General features: G+C 35.8%; 2 protein-coding genes across 2 annotated transcripts; both read right to left on the reverse strand.

Annotated features, from left to right (window-relative positions):
* Positions 1-343: 343 nt before the first annotated feature.
* Positions 344-10,516, reverse strand: LOC110670127 (phosphoglucomutase, cytoplasmic). The gene is made up of 19 exons (XM_058140700.1): positions 10,388-10,516; positions 10,070-10,161; positions 9,548-9,629; positions 6,836-6,891; positions 6,044-6,157; positions 5,887-5,949; positions 5,489-5,605; positions 5,266-5,366; positions 4,139-4,198; positions 3,946-4,045; positions 3,681-3,838; positions 3,503-3,598; positions 2,588-2,651; positions 2,395-2,476; positions 2,111-2,286; positions 1,935-2,011; positions 1,188-1,320; positions 796-912; positions 344-715 (listed from the first exon to the last, which is right to left on the reverse strand). Exons 1-19 carry the CDS (start codon positions 10,395-10,397, stop codon positions 644-646), a joined length of 1,770 nt encoding a protein of 589 aa, XP_057996683.1. The 5' UTR covers positions 10,398-10,516; the 3' UTR covers positions 344-643.
* A 1,107-nt stretch (positions 10,517-11,623) lies between these two features.
* LOC110670125 (HMG-Y-related protein B) lies at positions 11,624-12,912 on the reverse strand. Its single transcript, XM_021832066.2, has 2 exons — positions 12,603-12,912; positions 11,624-12,500 (listed from the first exon to the last, which is right to left on the reverse strand). The coding sequence occupies exons 1-2, from the start codon at positions 12,723-12,725 to the stop codon at positions 12,003-12,005; spliced, it is 621 nt and encodes a 206-aa protein (XP_021687758.1). The 5' UTR covers positions 12,726-12,912; the 3' UTR covers positions 11,624-12,002.
* Positions 12,913-13,240: the final 328 nt, after the last annotated feature.

Raw genomic sequence — 13,240 nt, forward strand, 5'->3', positions numbered from 1 at the left:
GCATCAAATCACATCTTCACCTTCCAAAAAACTCAAAAGATTTTTCAAGATCCTAAGCTGGATTTTACCGCACAAACCCATAATCTTGTGTACATGATTTAAGCCAAAAAATTAATAAAAAGCATAAAATCAAAGCCAGAAGAGCAAGTGAAGAAACAATGTAATTCAAAGCCAAAAGAACAAATGAAGATGTTGTGTAAGTTAAAGCCAAAAGTCCAAATGAAGAAACTGGAAATTCTTCATCTTCTCTCAAATGGGTTCCACTATGTTGTTGCAAGCTGCATGTAGTCGGAACCAAATCTAGCACTAATTGAAGTGACCAATGCATGTAATAAAGTAGAAATTATTATAACCAGCATATTAATTTTATTGAATTTAAGCTCAGAATATAACATTAAACACCAGGTAAATGAGATATTTTGTATTATTTTCACATCAAAAATTTAGGTCGGCATGTTTTACAGCACATATGCTCTTATGCCCTTGGTATCTGGCATGTGTAGGATAAATATAGGAAGAGGATAAACCGCTCAAAAAAGTTCCTTAAAACGTTTCATAATATCACAGCACAACTTATCATAGCCACACTTTTTCAAGTTCAAAAGGGCATTAGATCTCAACTTTTGTATGTACCATTGAGCATCTATGTAATAACAGTTGGGGCAGATCGGCCTGTGAATTCTTGCATCTTAGAAAGTTTGAGAGCAACCTCCACCTGCAAGGAATGAATAAAACTCAGCATGTTTGATGAGATGGAATCATAAATAATTAGCTGAGATTTTTTATATATCTTACAAGAGGAGCGAGTCCTTCTTGAGAATCTCTTCCTGTTTTTGATGAATCCTTCTCATATTGTTCAATATAGAGACGGATGGTTGCACCTTCTGAGCCCGTTCCTGAGAGGCGGAAAACCTGTACAGATGTTTAGAAAGGTCATAAAAATTGTAGTTTACGCTTCTTCCATTACTGAGGCAACTGTGTTTTGTCTTTTAATTTTTTTTTCTTCTAAGTCAACTAAAACGAGACCAAATCTAGCGGAATATTTACTTCCACTGGTACAAGTAGACAAACATCTCATATAATCATTAAGGTTTAGCAGTCAAACTCCAAAATGTAAGTTCCATTAACAAATTCAAAAGACAAATATATGTCGGCTGAAATATTCACAACTAGAAGAGCCAGCTTACCAGTCGAGAGCCATCCTCAAACAAATATCGAATACCCTGGTGCCTTGAGATCGAACCATCAACAGGGTCTTTGTATTCAAATTCATCAGCATGGACCACTTTTGACACATCTGTTCTTATCCCCTTCACAATCCTGTTTAAACAAAAAGATAGTGTTTTACAATATATTATGCTCACCTAGTTGGTGCATGACATTATACCACACAAACTAGATTTCAATAAAAAATAGTTTGGTGTCACAATTGCAAATGTGATACCATTACCTAAATGTTCAACAAGTCAAAAACAATAGATCGCGGATAAACTGATGATAATCATACTACAAAACACGTTTTTAAATCCATTTCTATGTCCATTTCTTGAAAATCTATGTTTGATGCAAATGCAATCATTAGAATATTTTACAACTAGAGTGATTATGAAACCATTGATTTTATAGGACTAATTGATCATGAATTTTGACCAACTTATATAATAATTTTAGTGGTGGTACCAAATTGCAGAAAACTAAAAACCTTCAGCCAATTCAAAAGCGTCGCCATCTTACAGCTATTGAATGAACCAAGGCAAAGTATCTGGATGTATTCAGCATTTAGAAGCCAAAACAGCACATCAATGCAAGTTCAAAGAGATTGGGTCGTACTAAGAAACAGCTGAATATTTTAGCATTATGCCATTCCATCAAAGGAACTCTGAAGAATCTTATATGAAGCAGAAAGTGGTTTAAAAGTAGCAAAAAAGACATACTCGTTAACTTCACCAAGGGAAGGCTGCAGCTTAACCAAGTGTGCCATTAGTTCCTTTGCTGCACTTGCATCAACATTCTTCAAGAAACTTTAGCCAGTTAGATGTAAATCCAAGATTTGTAGCCACTAGAAATTGGGTCAAAACATGTAAGAAAAGAAGGGGGAAAAAGTTCACACCTCATAGTCATATCGAGTATAATAGTGGCGGCCATAGGTAGCCCAATGATTGCGAACTATATCTTCAACAGTCACAAGCTTTCCTCCATTAAGATTTTCCTTATTTTTGTCCGCCAGTATAGATAGCCAAGCCAGAACAGCCCAAATGCCATCTTTCTCACGTATATGGTCTGAGCCTGTTACCAAATGTTATGACCACAAAACAAAGTTTTAGAATTTGCTAACAATTCCATAATCCACATAGAAGAAGTTTTACCATAATAACAGAAATGCAAAGCACTAACCAGTTCCGAAACTTTCTTCCCCGCAAATTGAACACAATCCTGCATCCATCAGATTGCCAAAAAACTTCCAGCCAGTGGGGACCTGGCATAGAATGGTAAATAGCCAAATTACATGCCTTGGGACTTGAAATTTTGAATACCATTACCAACGGCAGAGGAGAATAATCATAAAAGATTTTGAAAACCAAAATACCTCAAAAAATTTCAAATTCAGATGTTTGGCCACAACATCAAGGGCAGCTGATGTCGGCATACTCCTACAAGCACCAAAGAGTATCATTCCAAAACTTCAGTGGGAAACAGAGGGGGGCCATTTTATCAGAAAAATGTTTAAAAACATGGTGAAAATATTTATAACCTAATTAATTAAAACAGACAACCAGCAAGACAAATCATAACTTGACACAGTCCAATAAAATAAGATGCACGCAGGAAGCAAACATGAAGCACCATCCAAGCAAATTTAAGCTGGCTTACATATACTGCAGCAAGGAGGAACTTACATAGCAGTTAGCACATGCCACAGGCATTCAGAGACTCAAGAGCAATATGTAACTAGTATTTTGCAGAACACTTGACTTGCATTATATGATATATAAGACAAAAAGAGATAAAACACAGGTGTCTCCATATAATATTTTTCCTATAACTGAACTAATACAAGCGTCTTGCACTAGGACATAAGCACTCATCTGCTATGCTACTAGCTAATGGCATCAACTACTCCCATCCTGTTTTTGAAAGTTCCTGAAAAATGCCAGTCATGAAACAGGCCTGAAGCATTGGAAAACTTAAGCTTAGCATTTCTGAAATGCAAGATGCATGAAACAGGCCTTGACGCCTTGGAAAACTTAAATCTAGCATGTCAATAACTAGATACAGCTTTCAATGTAGAATTTCAACAGCCTCAGCTTTAGTAACAATAAGACCACTAGTCTGCCTGAGAATATTATGCTAAATATTCTTCTTTTAACTTTAGATAAAAGATTAGCTGTTAAAGCTTAAAGGGAAAACCATAGGCCGCATCCATTAGGATATACTGTTCCAATGAGGAGGAGTAAGTAGACCACCACAGAGATGAAAGAAGCTAAGCACCACAATGCAGTACCTGGCAACCCCCTTTAGACCAGCAGAGAAATAAGGTATGGCTTCAACTGCATTGGCAGCAATGATTGCAACAGAATCCGATGGAGTAACAAAAAACCTAAAAAAATTAATAGAAGTTATAAACACAAAACATTTTATGAGCAACCAATTTTTCTAACATGAAAGGAAGAGGGTGCTACCTTTTACCAAGGATCATGTTACGATCTGCATCACCATCAGCAGCAGCACCAAATTCTGGTGGTTCAACTTGAGAGCTTGATTTACTCAATCCCATGCGAGCAACCAACTCTTTTGCGTAAGTGAGATTGGGATCTGGATGACCTCCTCCAAAGTCCTCCTATTTGCACCAGTCAAGCAGAAACAATCAGGAAAAAAAATCCCTATAAATCAAAAGAGAGCTCATTAATCATTAATAACACCAAGCCATTACAAACTTATCACGACCTTGGGTACACAGTTCAACAATGAGCTCTCTTGTGCACCGAGCTCCTCCACAAAAATACGTTTTGCATAAGCCCCAGCAACTCCATGCAATGCATCATAACTTCAACATAATGCCACATGACAGTCATCATCGAAAGAATATAACAGAATATGATTGAAAAATAATGTTTGGAAAGAGTCGCAACCAACATACCAGAAAGTGAATTTTGGACATGAAAGAAGCTTCCTTATAGACTCAAAATCAAAGATGGATCTGGGCCATTGTTTAAGAACTATTCAGTATTTTGAAAGAGCATAATAAATATTTAGATGGCAAATTTTGAATAATAAGATCAGATAATCCTTGAACAATTCTATCAAATATAAAGAATACAATATAATAACACTTCAGAATAATGCATAATACAAAAGGGAATATTTTAAGATACTGCAGGTCTGCAGTATGACTTTTTGACATCTTAATATTTGATGAAATGTTTCTTAACTAAACATAAATGCCAAACACCATATAAATTTTAGTAGCATGCAGCAAACCTTATTTGCCTTCCAAAACAACTTTTTCATAACAATCAAAACTGATAAATGTAAGTCTAATGCTCACTCCTCTTGCTCTTTTTAATTACTGAACATAGACACAATAAAGGCTTCATTTCTACTCAGATTTTAAGTAAATAATAAGCAACATGAGTATAATCCTCATAAGCATATGCATATTATATCAAAGAAGATATGGTGCAAAGCCTTTGAAGAGTAAAAGCACGGATGTGTTCTGATAATTTTACAAGAAAAAAGGTTTTGAAGACAATAAAAAAATTAAAAAAAAAAAAGCCCTTCCATATTGCACAAAATGAGTATCATATAATTTATTTTGGTGCAACTTCATGCATCTTCTTCTATCATAGTGTGTCAGAACCCAGAAATACACCAACGCTGATAATCATCTTGTTTAAATTATCCAGTAAACCAATTCATGCAGAATTCTGTACCGTGAACCTGCAGTGTGAAGAGAAACCACAAGACTACAAAAGAGCTCCTAAAGTTTACAAACCTTGCATGCACAATAATAGAAGTTGAAAAAGAGGATGCCAGAATCGGAAGCCATAATTATTTCTGTTGATCTTCCTTTCCAAAAGCTATATTAATTCTATTTCTTTACACCTCCAATTTAGTACACTAGGCATCTCCAATAAGTAGAAAAGGGGACAGGGAGAAGGCGTGATGTTTGTATATGTGTGTGTGCGTGCAAGAGAGAGAGAGAGAGAGAGAGAGCAATCATATTCACATAAACATATTTAGAGAGAACATGGAGAACAAGCTTACTTCATCAATTTCACAAAATTGCTTGCTGAATCAAAGACCTCAACATCAAATTGTCCCTCAGGCCCACCAAAATTAGTTACACCAATTGCTGAAATATCCACCTGGACAGAAAAGACAAAAAGAATTGTGAACACACAGATTTTATGAAACAATAATTCTGACAGTACAATGAAAGTGCTGAGGAGGAAAGCAAAGAAAAAAGTGCAGAGGATGTAGGAAATACATCAGGAAGATCAGCTATTAGGTACTCTTTTATTGATTTTGTGTTCTCATAGATCTTATCTGTGATCCCCTCAGGAGCGGGTCCACCATTTTCCATGTTATATTTGATACCAAAATCCTGCAATAAAAAAGAAAAAAGAGAAGAGAATATTATACAACCTCCGTAGATAATCACTTATTATATTTCATAATGCTTTCAGATAACAAAGTCTCTGCCTATGATATTTTATAACATTGGAAATCAAATACTCATTGATACTGATCCAAATTGAATTGCTATTCTTCTGCCTTAGGGAGGAATTGTGTCCCCTTTCATTTCAACACGAAACCAGAAAATGGAGAAGCAATTGATCACCATTGTCCCAAAACAAAGGCAGAAAATAAACAGTTATCACATACCTCGTGTGGACCACCTGGATTATGACTAGCCGTCAATATAAATGCTCCCGTTGCTTTTGACCCCTGAATTAAAGTTTGAAAGCACAGATCATTTATATCAATACAACGATTGTACTCAAAGAATTATGAGCTAGCTTGCAGATGCAAAACCACTTACATCAATTCCAACTCTTTCACGGATTACAGCTGATACAGCAGGAGTTGAAAGTAATCCATTCTGACCAACCCAAACACGCCTTACCCCATTTGCAGCTGCCATCTTAATAATAATCTGCCAATTTGACAAAACAAATTTGAAGGGCATAAGGTTATGTCATTAAGGCACCTGGCAGAAGAGTTGCGCGCATATATATGAGCCCCACCCCTCCAGCCAAAAATAAATAATAAATAAACAGAGAGGGAGACATTAAGACATCTCATATTAGCAGTTTGCTGCAAGCTTTGAAGTCATAAGTAAAATAAATCCAGCCTTGATCAAAACAATGAACTCACTATTAAGCATTTCTCAAAACATTAGAACATAGCAGCACAACCATAGGGGTTGGACGTAGGCTCCAAAAACGAATTTACAGATTAAGAGGTTGCAAGTTAGTTGGCAAATGAAAATACATGAAATGAACAAAAAACAGCTTGGAGCTTATATTCAACCGATAAAAAAAAAAAAAAAAAAGCAAAATCATGCTCATATTACTTCAAACAATGCATTACAAGCCTGCAAAATGCAATATGTTGAACGTGCCATAACACTACAAATATAACTATATAAGCCTGCTAACATATTTGCCCAAAAACCCACACAAACCAGCTGAAAGTCCTTAAAACCCTTTGACTAATACAGGAAATATAGCTAACAAAAGCAGCCTCGGGAACATTAAAAAATGACATTCTAAAAGATCATAACATTAGATAGCAATTCTGCATTAACATCCTTTTATGCTATATGTGGTACCTGAATAGCGGGCTTTGAGTAATAGCGGCCATCACCAGAAACAACAAGTGTAGCACCTGATTATAATCGAAAAGCAGAAAACAACACCCATAAAAAGCTACTCTAACCACTTATCACATAGTCAAAAATACTAAAATAATTTGTCCAAAATGGCCCACATAACAATAGAACAGTTTGACTTTAAACATTTCATGGCAGTCAAATGCACTGCAGTGGTAATGGCACAGCATAAGGACAAGAATGGCTACCATAGTAACTTGAACAGAAGAAAGAATTGGAACATCATAATAAAGTATCAAATATTTACTTTAGTTCCTATTCCAATGCCAGATTGGTTTTTCCACCTTACTATTTTGGAATAAGATGAGACATCATATGATGAAGTAATTAGATAAAATGTCTTTAGTTTAATTAAACTATAAAAATTCACACTCTATTCTTTTACAAGCATGAACATAAAAAATACATAATCCTCCTAGTGAAATGAGCCATGGGACAAAATGCAACACATTTTCCAAAAAATAAAGACTAAAATCATGCCAGGAGGATGAACCTCAAGCTGCTTAACCTGTTATGTTGCCTAGCCCATTTCCAAGTGGATGCCTTCATAGTCTATTATTCCAACTAGTGTAGTCAAAAGCGCAAAAAGTGCTCGCTAAAGCACAAAGCACAACGACAAATAGGAAAGTGCTTTACAAATGCAAAGCAAAGCGCATTTAGTTAAAGCGCAAAAAAAAAAAAAAAGGACTTCAAGGCTAACATTGGAAGATGTTGAGATTGACTTAGATGAAGATAGTGATGGAAATAGATTTTATTTTGGAGATGAGGATGAAAGTGTTGAGGATTTTGATGGGAAATCTACTAGATCTATAGGTTATGACTATGAATTTGAATGCTAAAAACTTTTGCATGTTTGATGTTTTTTAAGGGTTTTAATTTCATATAGAGTATTGTATTTTCTTTACATATTATATTATTAGTTAATTTTTTTATAATTTTGCGCTTTACGCTCTGTTTGGGTGGGAGTGAGGGAAGGATAAATAAGGGTAAGGAGGGGTAAGTAACTATTATATCCCTGTTTGGGAAGAGGTGAGTTAGTAAAGTATAAGGGTAAGTAAGGGTAAGGCTTACCCTCCCTTACCCCTCAAATCCCAATTTTTCTTACACCCCAATTTGGGGTGTAAGCAGGGGGAGGTGAGAGCTGAAAATTACTTTATTTTTTATTTTTCTATTGTATCCTTAATTTTTTATTAAAGATCTAATTATACCCATTAAAAATAAATCTAGCGTACCACTACAAATAAATGTTTTCTCTCTCAAGTGGCCATACATAATTTCTTTGCTTTCAATTATTTGTTTTTAAATAGTTTGCTATAATTATTATACTTCAATTATCATTCTTTTATTTGTTCTTTTAATGGTTTGTTTCAATTATTATGCTTCAATTATCATTTTTTTTTCTAAATAATCAATTTTTTATTCAATCTTTATTAGATTTGTGCATTATTGTTTTGATTTATTAATTTTATGATTTATTTATAGTGGACCATTATTATTTGCAAATTTAAAATTTATCATAATGAGTTTACCAATTAATAAATTATCTAATAAAAAATGGTATTTTTGTACTTCTAATAATTATTTATCATTCTTTCACCTCTTTCCAAACATGAAGAATATACATTAACTTTACTTATCTTTCCATTAATTCACCTCTTTCCAAACATGAAAATTTTTTTTATTGTAACACTCTTCACCCTTCCCTTTCCTTACCCTCCCTTATCCTTCCATTAATCACCCTTCCCTCACCCCATCCAAATAGAGCCTTAAGCGATTGGGTGATGTATCGCTTTTGAGTGCGTCTTACACTTTTAACTGCCTCGATTCCAACTAAGAGAATCCAAATGCGTTAGCACTAATTAAAACTAAAATGCATAAAAAATGCAAAATGAACATAAAAAATGCATGATCCCCTCAGTGAAATGAGCCATGGACAAAATGCAACACATTTCCAAAAAAATAAAAACTAAAATCATGCCAAGAGGATGAACCTCTAGTTGCTTAACCCATTATGTTGCCTAGCCCATTTCCAAGTGTATGCCTTCACAGTCTATTATTCCAACCAATGTAGTCAAACGCGCAATGACAAATAGGAAAGTACTTTTACGTATGCAAAGCGAAGAGCATTTAGTGAGGCGAGGCTTTTTCCATTTAAAGCACAGAAAAAGTGCCAAAAAGAAATTTTCAAGGCCAATGTTGGAAGATTTTGAAATTTATTTAGATGAAGATATTAATAGAAATGAATCTTATTTTGGAAATGAGGATGAAAGTGTTGAGGACTTTGATGGAAAATCTAGTGAAGACCTCTAAGTTAAGTTATGACTATGAATTTGAATGGTAAAAAACTTTTGGATGTTTCATGTTTGATAATTTCTTAAGAGTTTAAATTTTATATAGAGTATTGTATTTTCTTTGCATATTATATTAGTAGTTAAATTTTTTTAATAATTTTGCGCTTCCTTCAATGAAGCGAGTGCTTTTATGGGCTTTGTGCTTTAAGCGAAGGAGAGTGCACAGTTTTAACTACCTTGATTCCAACTACAGAGAATCCAAATGCACTAGTACTAATTAACACATAAGCCATAGCACAAATGATAAAAATCTACCTCTTAGCTCTATAAGTAAACCATAAAATGAATAACAGAATCCTACCTCTAACTTTTTCTGCAGTCAGGGCATTGAATGTTGATTGAACAAAATTTTGCAAGTAATTGGGCTGAATGAAAACTTTCACCTGAAAAGAACCAGCCACCAAATTAAACAAGGAATAGCTATTAGCTATGTAAGCAAGATGCAGCAATCATCTTCAATATTATACAATGAAGATTATGAAAAAAATTAGAAAATTTTGCTTAGGAACCAACAAGTAAAATTAAGATGCAATAACAGGGGAAAGGAAATAAAAAATGGAATCATAAAATTCAACAACTAATAAACGATAATCAATTAACAAAGGATCATAATGGATTCACGCACAGATCAGATTTATGCATACTGATCTATTCTCATCTCAATAAAATGGCAAAGCATGTGCTCAAACGTCATCAACTAAGAAAAAAAAAATGACGGGTCTGATTCCAAATTACAAAGAAAAAAAAATACAGACAGAGAGCTAATATCAAGGATAATAAATCAATGGCGAATTAAAAAAAATTAAAAATTTCAAAAAAAAACCTTCTTGCGAAGGCCTGAAGTTCCCGGCTTCTGGCCATCGAAGGGCGTAGTCTCCACTCGAGAAACCTTGAACAACACCATTTCTCCAGTCCCTATTATCAAAAATCTCAGAGAGAGAGAGAGAGAGGGTAAATAGATATAAATAGAGGAAAAGAAGCAGAGAGAATTAGTATGGTGAGCTGGATACGTGTGCTTCACAGGGCAAAAGAAGCAAAAAGAGAGAGCTAGATGTCCACGAAACGATGATGTATTGGAAGGTAGGGGATGGGATATGAGAAGGATTATTCGATTCAATGATAGAGCGATTCAAAGCCTCACCTTTACGCATAATGCTTGGACTTTGGAGGTGTATGATTTAATGGCGGATCCACAGAGTGGGGATGAGGAGAAAAGCGCTTCCCACGGTTTTTTTTTAATTTTTCGTACTTCCGAAGTCCCACTGTGAACTGTAGCTGTAGGTCCAGCCCACGGTATCTTCCTCTTAGCCACTTAAACTTGTTTCATTACCAACAACTCAACTGCCTCCATACAAAATCCGTAGATTATGAAGCTTTCATTCTAGAAACTTACGTAAACTCAAAATATTCATACATAACCACATTTACATATTAAATTCATAATAAATCATATCTTAAGTAAATTTTTTTTTAATAATTTACATGCTGGCCCTCCATGTTGAAGTGATCATGTTTCAATAATCCATGGATATATAAATTAAATCAATGGCATTATTGACTATGAATTTTTTTTTCTTATTTTTAGTGGTTGTAAGCGGGGAATGGATGAAAGAAAATGAAAAATTTTTATCACCACTGACAAATGAACTTTCTTTTTTTTTTTTTTAAATTACAAATGTAAGGAAAAAGAAATTGAATCTAAATCTCTTAAGTTCACTTCAGCATATATGCAGTTAATACATCAACCATATCCGCTGTTGCAAATGAACTCCTTCATAAAAAAAACAAAGTTTATTTTTATTTAAAATCATTTTCATAAAAGGATGACATGAAATATTGCAGCCAAATGAAGCGGGAGAATGGTCAAAATCGTGACATTCTGCAGCAGTTGCACGAATGTGGGAAAAGGACTTCCTTTCATCCTCAGGGCCTCAATCCCCTGATCATAGCCTCTCTGCCACTGGACCTCAACAGTGACCACAAATAGTATGAATTTTCAAAATTAGTCAAAACCCGCCCATTTTTTCAATTTTTGGCTCCAATGCTGCTAAAATCCACACCCCATCACTGTTGATAAATTATTCTAAAAAACATGTGGAATTAAGCATGCTCTAAAAGAAGGTAACATGCAGGGCATACAATGTTCCTTCCACCCAAATTTTATTAATGGCAAAGAGAAAAAGCCTAATCTAGTGTCCACTTTCACAATATTTTTAACCAACCCATGTCCTGTTCTGTTTATTAAAAAAAAAAAAAAAACAAAGCAAAGATGAATACTCATTTAAAAATTAAAAATTTAGAGTGTAAAAAAGAAGTAACATAGAGGATTAGAGATAAAGCAAAAGCAAAGAGAGAAAATTTAAAAAAAAAAAAAAAGTGATCAGAATCAGTCTCTTTTTTGTTGTTGTTTTTACCCTTTTTTTTGGAATATCAAGAGAGATATTAAACGAGGGCTAAAGCCTACACAGCCGCTGATCAAATTTACATGCAAATTACAGTTACACTAACCACCCCCAACCCAACATTACAACACTTTCCTCGCCACATATTAAACTAGCAACATAAAAATTAAAAGAAAAATTAGGGAAAAAAAAAAAGACAAAAGCTAAAGCTAAAACATCAATTAGTAGAGAGAACTAACACACCTAAAAAATTATAAAGAAATAATAACAAAAAAGAAAAACTCTTTCCCCCTTCCTCTCTCTCTCTCTCTCTCTCTCTCTCTCTCTCTCTCTCTCTCTTTGTTCCCATTTCCCTTAACCGGCGACTGGGGCCACAGCCGGCTTCACCTTGGGCGGTCTGCCTCTCCCTCTCTTCACGCCCTTCGCCTGAGCTGCCGGAGCTGAAGTAGGCGCAGCTTCCGTGTTAGACTTCTTAGGTGGACGTCCGCGGGGCCTTCCGCTCCCACTTGTAGTCTTCTTCTTGGGTGAAGCTACGGGGGCAAATGGATCTCTTGGCTTGGGTGGACGACCACGTGGCCTGGGGGGTCCGATCACGGTTCCAGGTGGAACTGGTGCTTTTGGCTTGGGCGGCCGGCCGCGGCCTCTCTTCGGTGGCGCGTTGGGGTCCGGTTTCATGTAGTTGTTCTTGACCATGAGGAGCTGACCACTTTGCTTCATCTTGTTGAGGTGATGCGAGAGCAGCGTAGTGTGGGCCGCCGGTAGATCAGGGTAAGTAGACTCGATTTGTTTCGAGATCGCTGACTTGTTAGAGCCGTTCTTGTCGTCCAAAGCCTCGATCGCCGCCATAATCATCTGAAAAACAAAGCAAATTGGCATTCCATTAAACCCAAAACAAAATTACACGCAATTAAACCAGAGAACAGGAAGACATTGTCATGAGATGTAAACTAGTACCTCAGGGTACTGAGGAAGAATGGAGGAGTGTGTCTGCTGCAGTTGCTGTTGAGCTTGTGGTAGTTCTTGAAGAGCTGGAACTGGAGGGAGTTGCGGGTTAGTGGAATCTTCAGTGGTAGCCATGAGAGCTGAAAATTTTTAGAGCGAAGCTGACAATAGAGAGATAGAGAGAGAGGGAAGAGGAAAGGAACTGTTTGGCATGGAGAGAAGAGTTGGGGTAAAGTCCAGGATTTAAAAGGGAGGGTTTGAAGATCGGATCGGAGAGCAGGCAAAAGGAGAAGAGGTTGAGAAGTTGAGCAAGGATCCAACGGTTAGGGGATCGTAATTTTGGGTGAGGATCCAACGGCATAAATTTGCTACTAATGTAAGCACATGGATTGATGACGTGGCATAGGACTTGCCTGAGATTTTGAGATTTGTGAAATATTAATTGACTATGCTGTCCCCATTTTTGAATTCTCGCCTTATCATGAGCGTTTCTAAACATTTTGGATTTTGTTGCCTGTGATCTCATAGGCCGCTTGAATCTAGACGTTGCGAAATCTGATTGGCTGAAGAAAAGGTCAATGACAGTCATTCAGTCTAGCTAATAGTAAGATGCCACGAAATGGAGACCATGTGAGATTGAGCTGATCTGA

Source organism: Hevea brasiliensis, chromosome 18 (genome assembly GCF_030052815.1).
Source record: "Hevea brasiliensis isolate MT/VB/25A 57/8 chromosome 18, ASM3005281v1, whole genome shotgun sequence".
Taxonomy (NCBI): domain Eukaryota; kingdom Viridiplantae; phylum Streptophyta; class Magnoliopsida; order Malpighiales; family Euphorbiaceae; genus Hevea; species Hevea brasiliensis.